Source organism: Anomalospiza imberbis, chromosome 2, assembly GCF_031753505.1.
Source record: "Anomalospiza imberbis isolate Cuckoo-Finch-1a 21T00152 chromosome 2, ASM3175350v1, whole genome shotgun sequence".
NCBI lineage: Eukaryota > Metazoa > Chordata > Aves > Passeriformes > Viduidae > Anomalospiza > Anomalospiza imberbis.
In genome coordinates this window covers 80608434-80628075 of record NC_089682.1, presented here as the reverse complement: position 1 = coordinate 80628075, position 19642 = coordinate 80608434, and the positions used below count along the sequence as shown (strand labels likewise).

At 38.1% G+C, this 19642-nt stretch overlaps 1 protein-coding gene across 3 annotated transcripts in view; it reads left to right on the top strand.

The window, feature by feature from the left end:
- The window catches only part of DCLK1 (doublecortin like kinase 1), a 229762-nt gene that overhangs the window by 189379 nt on the left and 20741 nt on the right, over positions 1–19642 (top strand). For all 3 annotated transcript variants that reach the window (XM_068182011.1, XM_068182012.1, XM_068182013.1), the window contains 7 exons: positions 30–87; positions 839–958; positions 6074–6220; positions 11245–11378; positions 12097–12174; positions 12814–12910; positions 14725–14805. In XM_068182011.1, coding sequence (XP_068038112.1) covers positions 30–87; positions 839–958; positions 6074–6220; positions 11245–11378; positions 12097–12174; positions 12814–12910; positions 14725–14805 — 715 coding nt within the window. The remainder of the gene's footprint in view (positions 1–29; positions 88–838; positions 959–6073; positions 6221–11244; positions 11379–12096; positions 12175–12813; positions 12911–14724; positions 14806–19642) is intronic.

Sequence of the window (19642 nt, the reverse complement as noted above, 5' to 3'; positions counted from 1 at the left end):
GAACATAATTTTTTTTCCTCTTTCTTCAGATCAACTGGTAGAGAATATGCTCTAAAAATAATCAAGAAAAGTAAATGTAGAGGAAAAGTAAGTACAAAAAAATATGAGACCAAAAGATTTTTTTTTCAAAGAAATTTTTTGTGAGAGATCATTTTGAGAAGCTGTTGGTATTTGTGTCCTTCCTGACAAGTGTTAGAATCTCTTTGGTTGAAGTCTGCCTACCCTCTGGAGACTCTTGGAGTTTCAGGAGAAAAGGCAGTCATGTGCTGTTCTAGGCATGTGTAATGATTCTCCAGTTGGTTAGTTGTGCGTGACTCCTTTCTCTTTATCCATGTAATTATGTCCTCTAATTTTCATAATTCTAGGTTTCACAGAGAGCAGAAAATAATACAAATAATTAAAACAACACTGGTCACTGTGTGTAAGGCATAGGTTAATTAAATTAATGTCAGTTTTGCACATTTAGCTGTTAGCTAAATGTGACTGTTAGACTGTTAGACTGTTAGCTTTTAAAATCAGTAACAAAAGTTTCTGTGAGAAGATGCTATCATGTTGTTAAATCTAAAGATTCTGCATAAGAGAAAATTTTAAAAAGTTTTCATTTTTCTCTGCACCAGAAACACATCTTTTCTTCCATTTCTTTTTCTGTGTTTTGCTCTCTCTTCTTTCAGTTACCACATTGATGTTTCTAAACATGTTCCTTCTTTGTTGCTGGAGGCAACATCTGTTAGTTTTTCAAAAACCCCAGAGAATCCGTGCAGCTCCCAATTCTCTCTGCTTTTTCTGCTGTGAATTTTTTTCCCACTAACCCATATTCATTGAAGATTTTTTGTGTCAGGAACACATGATCCAGAATGAGGTATCTATTTTAAGACGAGTGAAGCATCCCAATATTGTACTTCTGATTGAGGAGATGGACATGCCAACTGAGTTGTACCTTGTCATGGAACTTGTAAAGGTGAGTATTTTGAAGTCAAGCTGCTAATTGTATCAACCATATTGAAAAATTCCATTCCTGCTTAGGCTTACTGAAAAACATGGGATTGTGGAATAATGTAGAGTGGAAGAGATCTCTTGAAGTGGTTTAGCATCCTCCTGAAAGATGTGTAACCCACTGTCAGATTTTTTTTTATTAGCTTTCAAATATTTCAAATATTTGTCTAACTTCTTGTAAGCCACACTTGGAAATGTTCTGTTGACAGTACTTTGTATACCACCAGTTTTGTTTGCTTCCTCGAAAGAAAGCTCGATAAAAATTTATAATCTGCCTTGAGGTGAATTGAAAATATACCCAGTCCAAATAGCCATAAATACCAGCCTTCAAAATACAAAAAGGTGAAAAGGTTTCATTATTTTTTATTAATTTACATTAAATCGAAGCAATATTAAATGTGTTTTTTTCTCTGTTGATTTTTATTAACACTGTCAAACTTGCCTACTTGATAGCAATCTAAATTTAAGCTGAAGGAAGGGGAAATGAAGAAGAAACGCTTTTTAAAGCGTGGTTCTATTCTAAAAATTAAATTTGCAAATGCAGTAATTTATATTTTGGACCCTATTTATTTCTTCACAGTGACTTAGAGAAAGTGCTTTTTTGCAAACAGGATTGTTAATCTGCTTTGCTCTGGTTGTAGGTGGAGGTTAGAAGGTGCTCTTAATGTAGGCACCTCATTGAGATGTTAAATAGGGCAATCCCAGGTCCAGGTGTTTCTTAAATACCCTTTCAGTCTCTGGTCTGGAATATAAGAGCAAGTAGAATGAGGAGTTTTTTTGGTTTGTTCCATTTTCCCCCATGCTCTGTGGCAGCACCAGTGACACAAGCCATATTCCCAGTCCAAAGCTGGAAGGCTCTGTGTGCCTTAGGGGTGGATGCCCACAGATTTTCCCTGTTCTCGTGTCAGTCTGGTAAAGAAAGTCTTGTTATATGTGAGAAGCTCAGGCCATGCGCCACATCTTAGGAGATGGCAACATTGTCCTCGTAGCTTTGCACCTGACAGATGCCCTATTTGGCTTGAGTAGAGCTGTGGAGCTTATGGTCTCCCTAACCCCACTGTCCACCACCTCCAAGCTCTGAGGAAGCACACTAGGAGATACTCGTACTAAGAAGCTGACATATTTTCTGTGAGGTAAAAGTTAAATCCTAAGACAAAAGAAAAATACTGGCCCTCTTTCATGCCATGAATCCCTTTGTGTAACCAGTCCCAGAATAATTTCCCCACTCCCTTGACAATCACAGCCCTCTCTCACTCTTAGGCATGAAATAGCACAGCTTGAGATCAGATACCATTAGCCATCTAACACTATTTTAATCATAATTACTGCTCTATTCTATTCTATTCTAAGTGAGCTCACTATGAGATCCATGCTACTGTTGGTTTTCCTCAGTGTCTGCGAGAGCTTGTTCAAAGGTACCTCAATCCCCTTGCACATTACTGTAATCACATGTATCCACATCTTTTAGCCTGCATTGACAAATCCTTCATCTTGGCCCCATGAGGTGTTCTAAGAACTAAAAGCTGTGCCTTGTCTAACCTGCCAAGATGTAAGCACAGAGCTGGTTTTATGGGTGAAACCTGCTGTGCTATTCATGACTGAAAAATGTGTAAACTGTAGTGTCCAATGGATTTTTAATTGGAGTCCTACTCAGCTAAATGAGAGAGGAGGGGACCAAAAACTCTTAGAAAATAATTTAGAAAATAAGCCTTAAAGATATATATTTTAAAAATGCATTGTAGTCACTTTCTGGAGAAATCTGGTTTTTTGTGCTCTGTCTTCTTTACTCTTAAAGATTGCTGCACATATTCTTTTAGCTGTATTATGGAAGAGCTCTATAGGAATCTGTAGTTCTCATATCCTAGAGAGCACTGTTCTAATAGTCTTTACTTTTATGTAGAATAATAGAAGAAATGTAGAAGAAATAACCTTATTCACGGAAATCAACTTTGTTTCTGTGATACAAACATCTATTCCTTGATATATAGTTGGAATAAAAGCCTTGTTGCACTCTCTGGGTACTAGGGAAGGCATTTCTGGAAAGACATTAATTGTTAATTGACCAGTTGCTGACTGTTACCATTTCATAGTGTGCACTGTTAGAATTGATTAACCATCTGTTATTGACTGACTTTAGAAGACCTGGCTTTAAATCAAACTCACAGACAGGAAGGAGAGGCACGGAGAAAAGGCTTGATAGTGCAGAGACCGGTTTCAGTTAATACCACCCTGCATTAATTGGCAGTAACATGTTTGACATAAGTGACTGCTGCAAATCCCGCCCTCACCTCATGGCAGATAGGCCATTCATTGCTTTGTAAAGTGTAAGAAAAAGCACTTCATAAATACAAATATAAACACATTGCAAGTGGTGCTTGTAAAAGGAAGCAAAGACCTGGTTTCTGGCACATTGCCTTTTTACACAGCGAAACAAAATTGTTATTCAAACCTAACAGGGGTTTGGCCAATTTAAGAAGCAAGATTTATTGCTGAGTTTCCTTTACTGCTCCAGGATATGATTTCACTTTTGCAGAAGAAAAAGAGAGATCATATCATTTACATAACAAGGTAATAAATAAATAATTGGTTACTGTAGTTCCAAGTACACTTCCTCATGTGCACAGATGATAAAAACTGCATTCAGATGTTGCTGGTCCTGTTTCATTCCAGAACAGGGGATTTAAGACTGAAATGTCATCCTGAACTCACCCCTGGTGCCTGAATAAATGATAGTGACCTGCTGTGTGAATCGGCTTAGCAGAACCTTGCAGGTTAAAGTGCTCTTTGGGGAGAGCAAAGTCTGAAAACAATTCTGCCTGATAGAGCTGTCAGCTCTGTTAACTCTTTCCAGAATATCACCTCTCCTTTAACTGCAGAGAATCCCGCAGACTAAATATATGCTCTCTTTTCTTAGCAGGATACCTGGTAAGAAACTTTACCGACTATAGTAGATGCTTAAATGGAGAAAATTATTCTGCTTCAGACTGGCTTGACTGTCTGTTAAATTGCTCTGCAGCCTCTATCTTTTTCTGAGTTTATGTTTCTCCTGTGCATGAACATTTGTTCATTTTCTTCTGACTTTGAGCCAAAATTTTTCTTCTGTTTCTAAGGCTCAGCTTCTTTCATTCTTGCTCTTCATATCTCAGCTCAGACTATTTTCTTTGTTTGGAGGCAGATGCTTTGCTGATGTTATTGACACTTCTTCTGAGCATCTGGAACATATTAGATAAGACCAAAGATCTGTCTAATCCACTGCCTCATGTTAAAAAGCAGCTGGTACAGGGGTTTCACAGGAAGGAGCTTAGGGAAGATAGATTATTTATCTCACATACTTTGCCACATGCTGATATCTAATACTTAGGGATCAGATAATGCCATGAAGTACATGGTATTGTACTTTTGCCAAATATTTGGCCGCTTTCTCTCTAATCCTCTATCTGGTTTAGCTTGGCCTTTTGTTCTTCCTTTTCCTTGACACTATGTATCTTGATGTGTCTTGAACAATCACCAGCCAGGGCAAGAAGTTCGATGTGGTCCAGATTTAAAAATGGTTGGCTGTAAGCAATTTCCAAGGAGCTGGGATTTTGTATCTACAATGGGAATAAACCTGCCCTGGCATACTTCAGCTGCACCTCAACAATGCAAAAATTTTGATAGTTTGTTTGGTTTTTTTTATAACAAGCGTGTTTTACCAGGTTTGAGTCTTTGGTGGCTCTCTTTTCCTACCGTTTTCTCTGTAGCCATGATTCCTGGAAGTTTTTTTTTCTTTCCCCTCTGTCCTCTTTTCTCTGGAAAGTGGAAAAAGTGTTTACTCTGGAGTTGAGCCTTAAAAAACCCAGAAAATATCTCGAAGCTGTTGATAAAACAATGAGAGCTGGCAAAGCTGGGACTCCTCTGTTGCCCTCAGAAAATACCTGCTTTTTCTTTTAAATACAGTCCTCTGATTTTTTTTTCTTGATGTTTTGACTGCAGCAGGGAATTTTTGCATTGCTTTTGCAGAGTTATCCTTTGCTTTTTTTTTTTTTTTGCTTTTTTTTTTCTTTTTTTGCTTCTTGTTGGACTGTTTTCTTTGTGATTCTGCTTTGATTTTGGCCTTTGGCCAAAATCTCTGAGTAGAATCTCCCAAAAGAGATCACTGGTTTTTCCTCCAATCTGTCAAGCTCCCTTCTTAATCTCATCTTTAAAATTACTCTTCCATCTTTGTCCAAGCACTTATGTGTTCCCTCTCCCTACTTGCCAGCTCACCTCTGGAAATATGGCTGCCTCAGATGCTGATGAAGATAATTTCAACTTCGAGGACTTCCACTTAGTTCTCTTTCTTTTCTTTTTTCCTTCTTTCTCTCTTGTTTTCTTGCTTTTCTTTCACTGACAGCAGCTTTTGGCTGACTTAGGCAGCATGATGAGCTGAAAATGGCACAAGCAGCTACCTGTGTCTCCCAGTACAATTGCCTGACATACATGCTGTAAAGTTCTTCAGTATTAACTGCAAGAGGCATCACACTACCAAAAACCCCACATCTTGTGTAGAGAAAGTGGCTTCTAAAATCCATATTTGCAAAGCTTTATGAGATGGAAACAGACTTTTAAAATACGGTAGCAGTGACGATAGGTAACTTTGAGTTCTGAGTTTTACTCAGAGTTCCTTCATCTTTCTGAGGTTCAGTTAGGCATTGGGCAAAAGTTTGATGTCAGTCTGTTTGTGATTATTATGGCGCATGCCAATGGCATCATGATAGGCAAGTATGTAGTCTTGCCAGACATTTGTAGCAGGCTCTCAACACACACGTTGGCAAGTGCTGGACATGTTACAAAAGCAGCAGCAGGTGGGAATGATTTGCAGTAGAAACTTCAGCCTCTTGGTTGACCAACTCAGCCATGACCAATGGTTCTGAGTTATTGGTCTCTTTACCTGCCATTATGGGAGATGTCATCACAGTACCCATAGTTTATAGCTTCAGGAAAACTGCTGCTCCCTTCCCCTCCTCCTCCTCCTTCTATAAAAATGTTCCTTGATCTTCCCTAAATTTTTCAGTCGTTTCACAAGCAATGTTGCTTATATCCCATGGTAATTTTGCTGCAGGGAGGAGATCTTTTTGATGCTATTACTTCAACCAACAAATACACAGAGCGGGATGCCAGTGGGATGCTTTACAATCTGGCCAGTGCCATCAAATATCTTCACAGCCTGAACATTGTCCACAGGGATATCAAGCCGGAGAATCTACTGGTAAGTGAAGATTCATCTTTCAGTATTGCTGATAACTTTGGAGTGTGTGAGAAAGGGTCTGCACTTCCTCCTTCCACATGCCTGCCAAGTTTATTTCAGTTTTTTAAGTCACTGATCTTTTAATTTTAACCTTTGCATTGTAAAGCTCTCCTAAGAATACCAGCTGTCCTAGGAAGTGCAGTAACATAAGGTGGTATGTCTAGACTATTCCATGGGACACAACAGCTAAGTAATTGTTGGGATCACTAGAAGTATGCTTGTAGTAAACTGCAGGAAAATTTCAAGCTTCTCATAAATATAAGTGTTCTGTCCTCAGCAGACTATTCTGTACTTCTGTCACTGCCTAAATAACTAGCAACCCTTTAGTTTTACAAGTATGGTGTGTGTCACACATCGCAGCAGAGCCAGGAAGTGACTTCATTGTCCTTCCCCTACTGCATCTCCCAAATCTATAGCACTTTTTATTAAGCCACTTTCACAAACAATCTAGATCTTTGTTTTTCTGACTAAATCTATATGAGCCTTATCCACTGAAGACAGTGAAAAATGTACCCTGGCAATTAGTCTTGTGAGAATTTTTCACACTTGGATGCAGGAGTTGCATTCTCCACATAGTTTTATTTCTCCTGATTATTTCACTGTTCTGAGTTTTCACAAATTTGCTGACCTATTCCAATATCAGGATGTCCCAATTATCCATATATTCTGCAACTGTAAAATAGTGTTCGTAGAATCATAGAGTATCAGTTCTCTCAGCTGTGTGCTCTCAGCCATGACTTAATGCATTTAGTCCTGCTTGACAATTAAGAGCTTTTTATGGGAAAACTGACTCCAGTAGATATTACTAAACTTCCAGGCAGTGGAATTTTTACAGCTGAAGTTCCTCTAGTGGCAGGTTCTGGGTGAGGAAGTGACCTGCCCTCATTTTCCAGAAACTGCTGAAAAGACACTGGGTGGAAGTTTCACTAGACACTAATGACTGATACACCTTTCTTGGCCCTTTTGCTCCATTTTAATTTCTGATGCTGGTGTTGATAGGTGGCTGCAGGCAGATGTAGCAATCCCATGCCAGGATTCATTAATGCTGTTCCTGGAGTGTGGAGTGTCTTGGTCTGGGACAAGCTTTGTTCTGCTGCTGTCTTGACTTGTCTGTAAATGCCTAAACTCTATTGTTGTGAGAGTTAAAATTCTGCGGGAAAAGAGGTGGTCAGGAGGTATGGGTAGGATTTGAGGGCAGCAGGGCAAGGATTAGATTTGCCTGCTCAGTTTTTCTGGTAATTACCCACTAATGGGAATGATCACGTTGTTCACATTGTAGCTAAATTTTTCTGAATGACTTTTCCAGAATTGTGCATTGATTTTTGAGACTGAGCTGTAAGGATGCAGCGTTTAATCTCTTGCAGCATACTAATTCTCAAAAGCCAGCATTTGATTCACAAATTGCATTGATTCTCTAAGGTTTATCGGGTCCTTGAAAGAAACAAGTGCTGCTTAGAAGAGTGTTTTGGAACCAGCCTTACCTTTGGAACCTGAGCTCTGACCCTGGTTCTGACATTGGCTGCCTGTGGCCTCAATGTATCTGAACCTTTCTGCTTTTTCCTTAACTGTCAAATGGGATGTCTGGTTCCTTATGTCACAAAATTGCAACTAGTGTTATTTTCATGGCATTTGCAAATCACTTGAAAAATGCCACATGGATCTCAGCATTTCTTTTGCTAAACACCTTCCGCTTGCCTTTTGTAGCCTGCCCTTTTCCTTGCAGCTCTTTAATCCTTCACCTAAGTGGTAATGGCAGTATTTTCCCCTTGTTCTTGTACTGTGGCTTTCCCTCTGCTACTGTCACGGTGCTGCACGCGCAAACCCTGGTTGTGTTATTGCTGGTTCTCCTGGCCACTAGTTTGAGAATCAACCCTTTCTCCCCCACCCTTTTCCTATTCATGGATTGTAAGTTTAGATTTAGAGGAGCATGTCCTGAGGCTAAACAACCTCATTAGCAGCAAAAAGACAACAGGGAGGATGAGCAAGGCTGTAGAGTTGCTAGAGGAGAACATGGGGAGTGAAGGGAAACATGCTGCTCTGGAGAAGGAGACAAGAAGAGGGTATTCACCTGGAGCTACTTTATTTCATCTCTCCCCGGCTCCTTTGTCTCTTTTAATTTTTCCTTCTTCCCAAAAGTAACTTTCAGGCTTAGAGCTGATGAGTGAGACCAGACCTAGATCCTGTTAATAAATCTTTTTGTGTGTGAACCTGTCCTGTGTGCAGCACCCGTTATTTTTTAACTGCTTAAATATTCCACATTATCCTCAAGGCATGTAAAGTCCATCTAACAGTCAACTGTCCAGGAGTTTAGGGTGTGCTGAATACCGGTGATGTTTTAGCATTTTTGTTTGTTTTTTTTACTCTCTAGGGAGTCTTCCATGTTTTAATTGGAACATTTTTCATAATTGTTGCTATTTAGAACGTTTATTTTGTCAAGTCATGGGATGTCTTTATAGCCATATAATAAACCCTAGAGAACAACTTCTCTGACTGTTGCCATCTGCACTGATCACAAGAGCAGCTTAGAAAATACTGACAGTCTTTATACTAATAGGATACATATGGTGGCATACAATTATGTGTGGCTGCATTCAATTAGTGTAGTACAATTACACAGTTTTATAGCTTAGTTAAAACAGTGAAAGCTCTACGTAGTGGGCAATTTGCACTAATCCCCATTTCTATAATTGCCCTTCAGTATTTAAATGCAGGAACATATATAGCATTTATTCTAAATAACATGAGTGTTAAATTATCTTTCCCATTCCTTGACTGGCAAGTAACATACCACAGCCTCACACTGGGCTCTTTTTTATATGAAGTTATAACAGGTTGAGGAAAATTTACTTTCTTCATTTTTACAAGTCAACTGAAGTAGTTTTCCAGGAAAAGTAATTCCTCAAAATAGATGAAGCAGAATACTAGAAAATAAATTGTACCAAACCTTCTGCATTGGTAAATATTGCTAAACAAACCTCTTCTGTAATTAATTTCTAGTATGGATGAGTCACACAAGGTGTGGTCTGTTGAAGGAAGGAATTTACGAATGTTTGCTAGGTTAGCACAGCTCAGAGAGGGCTATGTAAGAAGATAACTGCATGAAACAGAATATGAAATTCCTTAGGCCAGATTCAGCTCTTGATGTCCAAGTGCACACTTTACATACTTCAGCAAGTGAATATTTAAAGCCCTAGTCTCTAGACTTTAATTAAAACTGTTGTTGAAATTAGATTTATTACTGCCATTTCAGAGAGCACTTTCTTTAGTTTCAGGAACCAGATGTATTTAACAATCTGTGTTTTGAATAAAACCATAATTGCTTTTTTTTTTTCCCAGTGCTTTTCTATAAACATAACTTTTTTCTGGCTTAGTAGAAGAGAAATGTGAATCCATTATAAATTGCTGGTCCTCTTAAAGATCCAGTTGAATTCTTAAAAATAACATAAGGAGAGGAGAAGAATTTTGTGTATTCTGAATGTCTGCTTGTGGCTGTATCACCTGGTAAGCAGGGATTCAGGACAGAGAGGGGTTTTCTCTCTAGACATGACTAACATTAACAAATAAGAAACTGGGGGATGGGGGCTGTATAATATAACTAATTAGTATGAGCTATAACAAGTCTGTAGGAAACTGCGGGGAGAGGCTTTAAGAATTTACTTTTGCTCCAAGTAAACTATTCAAGGGTCCCATGTAGAATTTATTGTATTTTTATAAGAAAAAAAGCTAGTGTTTTCTTCTTAAAACAGTTGTAGATAAATGTGATTTTGGATGTAGGAGTAGCTGGTCAAGATATGTATATAAAGGATTATTTTGGTTTTGATTAGGAAGTATGATACCTACAATTTTTGCACAGTTTTGATGCAGATTGTTTACACGATCTCACTAGTGGTGATCCAGACTGCATAGAGCTTCGGTTTGGCTGGCAAAATAATAAAGTGATGCATATATATTTTAAGAAGGTCTCCTGTAGACTGTTTCCATTTTTTAAGGTGCTGTCATAGAAAACATTCCAAAATGGCAAGCAAGGACTCAAACCAGCACATTGATTAAAGATAGACTTACAGTCCAGAGTTTAATTTAGATACATTTTTATTTTAAGCATTTTTTAATTGGATCTAATCTTAAAGGCACAGAACTTATTATCTTGCATAAGCAGATGGCGGGGGATACAATATAGCATCATAAAGTCACCCTAGAACATTAGTTTTCAGTGTTTGCAAGTTTGGGGCCCTTCTTTTGCTCTAAGCCAGATTTTAAAATTATGGGTTTTTTACTGATGCTTCTAGCTTTTTTTTTTCATGTGGCTACGTCTTAAACTCTCTTTGCACCCATAAAACCCCATGACAGAACACGCTGCCACTGTGAAGACCAGGTTTTAAGGCAGGATTTTCACATATCCCCATTAGCAGCCCTAACTGCTTATGTCCCACTGATCCCGACGCTACCATGTCAATAAGAAACTCATTTGTGTGTAAGAGTCATGCAAGGAGAAGACACTTTTTTTAGGGGAAATACTCCAGCCAGAGTCTTGTGGCTTCAGCACACAGAGAAGAGCCTGGAAACTCCTATCAGTACAGTCACTTTTCTATTATCTAAGTAGTGGAAGTTCCTGTGCAAACCTTTAAGCTCTCTGCAAGTAAAATGAATAAACTCAACCCACCTACATTGTGAATTCATTTGGGAGTTGACATAGGAAAGCCACTGCTGGAAGGTCACGCATTTGCTTCTGGGCTTTAGCGCCTAGCAAGTGGTACATCTTTTGTTAAACAGGTAGTGAGACAAGTCTTTCCCAAACATCCTGACTGTATTTGAAGATATTGTCCAAATTTTCTGTGAATTTTCAAAGCATGTAGAGAAATAAGTTAAAGGTAAGGAGGAGGGAAAAAACTGTAAATAAGAAGGAACATTTCAGGCAGTTAACAAGTGATTAGAGTAGTTGCCTTGATGGTTTTGTGGTAAAGCTTTCAATTTTCCTCCTGATTTAGGTTTATGAACACCAAGATGGAAGCAAGTCCCTGAAGTTGGGAGACTTTGGCCTAGCAACAATTGTGGATGGACCTCTATATACTGTCTGTGGGACCCCAACTTATGTAGCTCCAGAAATCATCGCTGAAACTGGGTAAATCACTTGCAGTGGTGATCCACTGATGTGTACTCAGCGGAGCGCATTCTTGCCATTGTGCCAGACTGCAGTTCTTGCAATTAAGATTTTTATGCTGCCTTTGGTTGGCTATGATGCAGAATCATGGCTCATAGAACAATTCACTTGGAAGGGACCTCTGGAGGCTATCTCACCCAAACCAGTTCAGAGCAGGCTGGCTTTGGAGTTATATTGGTCAACCTCTGCCAGTTGTTGGCCTTAAACTTTTCAGCTTAACACTGAGTTACTAACCAGCCATTTGCAGATACAGTGGAAGTAATTATATTCTCTAGAGACTTCCAACTACCATTTACTTAAATCTATTTCATTATTACACTGTCCTCTTCTAATTTGTTCCACAGAGTAAATGCCTGCTGGCTTGAGCCACCTGTGTCACCTTTGCAGACTTCATGTTGACAGGCATCACTAACTCAAGTAAACTCCACTTGAACTACTTAACTACCTGAAGAATACAGCCCAATGTTTTCTGTGCACTCACACATTCTGATCGAATGTAATTTTAATTTTAAGATGTAAATGTAAAAAATATTTGTTAGCAGAATGAGGATTGGTAGGTAGGCAAAGTTCAGATGAGAAATTATAAGAAATTATTAATTATTCTGAACATATTTCCTCTGTTCTTGCACTGTAGTCCATAAGAATCAGATGTCTCTAACCATGTCTCTCACATTTCTAGATATGGCTTGAAGGTGGACATCTGGGCAGCGGGTGTGATTACTTACATCCTGCTCTGTGGTTTTCCTCCATTCCGTGGGTATGGACTGACCTATTCAACCATCCTTGTTATGTGAATTGGTCCCTGTGCTCCTTTCACGTTAAGCACAGAGATTCCCACTGGTAGAAGTTCTCTCCTCATAGGGTTTGATGTTTTTTTTTCTGTGCTCTGCATAGTGTTCTACACAAGCCCCATAAATGTCTGTGATTTTATGGTAAAATCTCTGTCTCGTGTTTGTTTATTGTAGTTTAAACTTCATTGCATTGCAAAACAAGAGCCTTCATTACAGGTTCTGCGTGCCTTTGCCTGAAGTTTTAAATACACTGTGAAATAACCATCTTCTTTAATGGACAAAATGCAACATATTTTGTGGTTGGCAAAAGGTAATTAAAATGTAAGCCAGTTAATAAGGATATGTCAGATATTTTATCCCCTCAAAGCAATTGCAAAATTGTGGACAATCCCAAAGACAAGCAGAAGGAAAGAGTGTACCAAATGCGCTGTGTTTTATGATCTCACCATTAACACCCGTGGCTGCATGTTTGGGGCAATCAACAGCTTCCAAAAGCATACTAAGGCATGAGCAATGCAAAACAATTTTAAGAAGTCTATTGAAGCCACATCTGAAAATAATCTCTTTGGGTTTTCTTGTTGGTTTTCTTTGCTTTTACTTTACAGAAGTGGAGATGACCAAGAAGTGCTTTTCGATCAGATATTGATGGGACAGATGGATTTTCCATCTCCATATTGGGACAATGTTTCTGACTCTGCAAAGGTGTGTTTTATAGTTGGTGCTATTTTCTTCTACAGTATTATTTCCAGTGGGAGCGTCTAATGCATTCTAATCCTTTCACAGGGTTGTATTTGATATGTTTCATACATCTCCTGCTACACCTATAAATTCCTCTGGGTCATCAGTTTGTTTCATTTGGTTACTGTCTCTTAGACTCCAGGTGGTTCTGAAAGGGACCCCATTCTGAAATGCACATCATATCTCTATATGATTTCTCACACAACAGAGACACCAGAAGCCCTTATTGATTAAGAAAAAAATAAAGTAATCCACTTCCTAGCTCAAAAGCTCCCTTGGACTGTGATTTATATGTACTTATGAGGGGGACCAGGTACCAACCTGGAGCCTTTGAACATTATCTAATAATATTTTGGAGAGGCTGATTTCCCTTATTGACCCCATTAGATACTATGTCTGTTGTTTCTTCCTGTCAAAGAACCAGGCCTCCTATTGCCTTATTGTTGCAGAGTGGTATGAAATACAGACTTGTTCTGGTCACAACTCTTGACCTGTAGTCTTTGGTTTGCTAAGGCAGATGTACTTTTTTACAGATACAAACCTTGGCAGAGTTCATTATACTTGCAGAGCAGATCAGGTTTTTTAACTCTCACCAATGCACTAGAGCAACAGTTTAACTCAAAGATTTTCTAGGGATCTGGCATTCACTGTAGTCATATGTATAAATATGTGTGGACAGAGACATAATAAATATGTGTATGTAAAAAAGAAAAATTAGTATGGTCATTCTGTAGATGGATAAGTACTTACTTTCAGTCAGTTTACTTCTCTGGTCTGTAAGACAATCTATGAAAAACTGTCTTCCTGTTTCCTTCAGTGTGACAGTGTTTGATTAATCACAAGAAAAAAAAGTTAAATTTGGAGGTGGATGCAGGTAATGAGAGTAGCTCTGAATCTCCATTCTTTGGAGAATTACATCCTGCTTTTACAGGTATGTGTCAGGTGATCAGGACTACCATTTTAGCCTGCTAACTAACGATGTCAAAGAATGAGATACACTCAGAGAGTCGGAAGTCCTCTAAACCAAATCATTGTGTTGTAGCAGGCATTATTTCATAGCATCATTAATGGGAACCCTGCAAATCCTTTGCCAGTGGGTTTTCCTGTGAAACTCCTTCTGCCAAATAGTTCTGTCTAAAATTTCTGGTTTGAAGTCTTAGCTTATCGATTTAATTTTTTCTTGTAACTAATAATTACTAGCTTTGGTCTTTGGTGATGCACCTTTATCTGCTGTCATATTGCCATACTGTTTCCATGCACTCCACTCTGAATAAAATAATCTAGGTAATTGCACAGAAAAATCAGAGGATGAAAAATAATGGTTTTAAGTGTTTTTTGTTGTTTTTTTTTTAATATTGTCTATGTCATTTATACAAGGGTTTAAAGTAAAGCTATATTTGCTGGCTTTTTCTTTTCCTACAAAGGAATTGGCTTTTTCTTTTTCTTAATGGGAAGCTAACCTAATTTCATGGGATCATCTGTTTTGCACATTATGTATTAAGTACTTTTCTCTTAAACAGTGGTTTCAGAACTGTAACTCAGAACTGTCTTCTAGGTTTTCAAGGTACTGTCAGATATTGATTTAAAAGTTCAGCTGAGAGTTCATCAGTTCATAGTTTTTCTATTTTTTGAATAATCTTAGTATATTTCTGCCGTCAGTAGTTCACTCTCTCTTTGAGCACTCTTACAAAATAAGTTAAAGAGTTCTGAAGTATATGAAATACCAATTTGTTCTTTGAAAGTGTTCTTTAAATTCAACCCTGTATTCAATTTCTCAGGAACTTATCACAATGATGCTTCAAGTAGATGTAGATCTGCGATTCTCAGCCTTGCAAGTTCTTGAGCATCCGTGGGTTAATGTAAGTATTTTCAGACTTGTAGATGCTTCTTGCAGTTTGTCACCTTTGAGCTCTTTTCTGTCAAGCCCTTGCTATGCCCTTTTGAAAGCCAGTACATTATAAAGATGCCACAGATTTAACTGGAAATAAGCCGGAAATACAGGCTGATTTAGTGTATTATGTACCTTGGAGTTGTCACTATTTTGTGTGTGCTCAGCTACATTTTCTCTGAAATGGACTTTCAACAAATCTCAAACCTATTTCATAAATGTATATCTCTAACTCTGAGCTTGCAGGTTCAAGTGACACATTTTATTCTCCTGAGATGAGGTTCATTCAAAAATCTTACAGTCATGATTAAGAGTTACTGAAATACAGTCCATAACGTTAAGCCTACTTGATCCAGAATGGAACAGGGAAACATTTAGAATCATATTTAGCTTCTGATGGTATTTAAAATTTGTTAATTATTCCAGACTATTTAACATGTTTTAAAATATTTAGATTAAAAAAAAAAGGGATCATCTATATTCCAATTCAGAAGGGACAGCTGAGAAAAAAAAACACAATTGGGATGAACAGTGAAAAAAATAAAGGAAGAGGAAATAATGCTTCATTTTGTTTGCTGTGAATTTGAGTGTGCGGTCCTCCCTGGAATACTCTTCAGTCCCTTAGCTGCTGTGCCCAAAATCCCTTACTCACTAAAAAAACTATTCTAAAAATTGAAATATACAGTCACCTGAGATATTATTTTTTTTATGAAAGTGTCCTCCACATAGAGTAGTAGAGATCACTTAAGTATATTTCCAAGGACATGCTTTAAACTTAGAGGTCTCCCTTATTACCCAAACTACGTTTTAAATTGTAAATGCTATTAACATGCAGAGCCTGTCTGTGGTGTATGAAGAGTGCAAGGATCCGGGACAATGTCTGATGAAAATCTTTTCATTTTGAAGATGACATTCAAGCAGCTGAAATATTTCTTTTCCTTGGTGCCAGGGGCTATCCTTGGACATAGTGTTCTGTCACAGTTTATAAGGCCTTACGGTGATTGAGGGGTCTCTCTGTCTCCATGGGAGGAGAACGTGTGGAGATTGCTGGAGTGCTGAAGAGGACGAGATGGAAGTGACTGATCAGAGGCCACAGAGAGGCCAAGTCACCCGCAGTGCCAGCCTGCACACTGCTGCTGAGATTACTGAAATGTCACTTGCTTATACCACTTAAGGAAGTGGTCACTAATCTTCCATTTTTTCTGAAAAATATATTTGAAATGGTAATGCTCCCCCCAGATACTTACTTTTTTTTAACTGTTATGCCATTATGTGTTTTAGAAAGTCATTTTAGTGTGATGTGTAAAAAAGAAGAGGTGCAGCCCTTTGGCAGTTACCCAATGGTGGTTGTGTGCAAGTGACATGAGGATCTGCTTCCCTGCCCTCAGTAGTACCTGCTGGTGAGGATAGTAGGGGAGAGGGGCTGGAGGATAAAGACTTTTAACACTCCAGAGCTCTGCTAGAAAAACCTGAGCTCTAGTTACTGAAGCACCTTGACAAATTCCTGAATTTCTGTGCAATAACATGTGGAACCCTTTGCCAGAAGGTGGTGTAGAGAACTGGTATAAATGGATGCAAAAGAGAATTTAATACATTTTTGGAGGATGATCCCATTGGTGCTTATTAAATATAATGGTCTGGATAGAACTCTTGGTTCAGAAAATTCTTAAGTACTTGGTTGGCATGAACTAGAGGATATACCAGGGAAAGTTCAAGATCTACTTGCTTCCATTAAATATACTACTTCTTAAAGAGTGACTGTGATGTACTATTAGAAACAGCATGGAGTGATCAATTCATCTTTGGTCTAGCTCTGCTGCACTTGTAGTTTTATGCTGGTAAGGATTCTCTGCAATCAAAACCTGTAGCAGTTCTGTCTATAAGTAAGTGAAACAAATATTCCATGGCAATTCTGTAATTCCCTTTTTTCTGCTGCTTTTAACAACTGAAACAAATCAGTATTTTGTCTGCATCATTACACTAGAGATAGTTCATAATGCAGATCAAAACTGCTTTTGAATTTTCTTATGTCCTCCATATATTTTTTCTGGGAGGAAAAAGTCTAGCACTGGGACTAGTTCAGGAAAGTGCTTTAACACATTCCAAACATTGCTCCTATTTCAAGGCATCACACATGGAAGCACTTAATATTGGGCATCAAATTAACTAGATGGCACTACAATCCTAGTTCACATTGGAAGAAATAAAAACATGGCTGAGTTGAAACAGCTGCTTAAATGGTTCCATGAGAAAAGGCACTTCCCTGAAGTGTGTCTGGGCAGTATCAGTAGATAAGCTAGCAGGGGCAGCCTGTTGATGCAGAGAGGCAGAACGTACAGTGTCAGATCCAACTACACCTGCCTCTGCCATCCCTCTTTGGATCAGCTGTAAGTCTGTCACACAGCCTCCCTGGACCTCATTTTCCCAGGTTCAGGACAGAGAATTAATGCACTCATTCCTGTTTAAATAAGGCTCTGCAATCCGTGTGTTGTAATTACCTGAGCATTTATGTGTATACTGTCTTTCTGAGAAGAAATGGCACATGGAATTTTCACCTACACTCCATTTTCACAAGTAACCTGCTTAAATACTTTTCCATGGTGTCAAATGCTGGAGTTTACTTTCTCTGACAGTTTCAGCTGGGATAGAGCTCACTACAACACTTCCCTTGTGTCAGTTTTGAACCTATTCAGAGTGTTAAAGCTGCAGCTAAAATACTAGATAGAACAGCTGGCTTGAAAAGCAGGCATGTGTTTTCTTTGACAATTTTAAGAAACATTTTCTCTCTTTGATCAAACCTTTGATAGAAGTGTTGTAACTGCTTACACTGTATAAAACCATTTTGTAGATTGTAAATAACCATTCTACTTTATAGCTGCTTATTATGTGATTACTTGGTAAATTGCTGAGATTCCTGGAATGTGCTTTGACAGTTTCAGTAGGAGCAAACCCTCATTTCAGTTTAAATTTTTGCTATAAAAATATCTGGAATCCTCTTGGAAACTGCAAAACTTGTTATGGTCAGAGTCAGACCAGTAAAGCAGTTTCGATGTGAATAATATCCCAGCTGTTTTCAATTCTAAAAAAAAAACCTGAAAAGATGTTGGCTACATGCCACTGCCACAGATGGAGATCTTGAATTATAAATGCAATTCAGCAGCAGTTCTTTGCCCCCTCCATTTTGTTTATTTGCAGTCATCTCTCCTATGCTGTACACTTAGACCTGGAAACAAATCTATTAGTTTATACTTCTCCTACAGGGACCCCAAATCTTTACTTTACCTGCTCAGTTTTTTTGCAAAGGCAAAGAATTATAAAAGAGGCAGGAAGCTTGAGGTCTGGCATTTTAAACTTTGATGTTATCAATAACCTGAAACAAGTTACAGGACAAACTCATTCCTCTTTGTATAAGTAGTAAATGTTTCCTAATACATCACTGAGCAGTGAATGCTGAAAGGGATGGCTTGCTTTCTGTAAATCCTTCTCTGTTAAAATAATCAATATAAAATGTGTGTTGTTGCTAGAAGAGGAAGATGGTACACGCCAGCCTAAAAAGAATTATAGAACCTGGAGATTTTATATTTTTCCCTCACTATGTCTGCCTTGGAAATTTGTGTGCAAAAGAAATTAATAACCAAGTGATAAGTATCATTAGGCTAAACATTTGTAAGAAAATTAATTTTTAAATACATTCCTTATTTTGCAGCTGCACTACTTTTGGTTACACCCCAGGACACTGCACAAAAAAATTTCCTTAGAATCTTTAAAGGAGGCAGTGTCCAAAAGCTTTTCCAGCACATCTATTTACTCTAATTTCCTGCTGTTACTTGTATAATGATCTATTCATCTGACGCTTTTAGACCTTGAAAGTAAAGCTTTTGTGACCATCTTGTGAAATGGATCTAAGTGCTCCAGGGCAGTGGGAGTCTGGGAATCCTGAGCTTCATTACATCTTTATAACACTTACTTTGAGTGGCAATGTCTCCTGCCACAGAGAACAATGCAAATATGAAACCAGTTTTTATAAATTACTGGAATTTCTCCAAGACCTTGTGCCTCTTTTTTATTGATTTTTATTTTGAATTCTTGTAAATAGACCATGAAAGGTATTTTGTAGAGGCTGATTAAAACAAACAAACGAACAAAAACACCCCCCAAAAAAACCAAAAATATGTTACCATTCAAAGCAGTTCATATTGTCTGTGCAAAAACTCAAATTCTGGGCCAGAGTTTTTCAAGCTCTTTTGACTGTTCAGCTTCTGAGGTGTGCACAGGAGGGCTCTTCTTTCAGACTAATAGCAGTCAGCATCTTCTGAAGCTCAGGACTCTTTACAGTTCCCAGATGGAGCAGCAAAAATCACTGGTCACCTTTAAAAAACATCTTGTGATTAATTCTGTGATCCTAACCAAAAGCAAAGACTTAAAATAGGAGAAAGGAACAGTTAACCTCTTTAGGGTTTGGCATCCTTCCCATTTCAGCAACCCAATGAAATTCTTGTCAGCAATGTTTACACTGTTCTCCAATTCTACAACTTTACCTCATGATTCTGATCAATTTGATTTTTTTTTTCACTTCTTGACTTTCAAAAATGCAGAGCAGCTTGTTTTGTATTTAGTTAAACAGCTGTCATCTCTCCCCCTGAATAGCTATCTTATTGTGTACTGAAGTCATTCTAGGAACCAGTTTAATATATATTGATTTGTTTATAAAGCATATTTAAATAAAAAAAGAACTACTAAACATCAGGTGGCACCAACAATAGTAATAAAAACTTCGTAACAATAGAGGAATTCTGATATATCCCTAT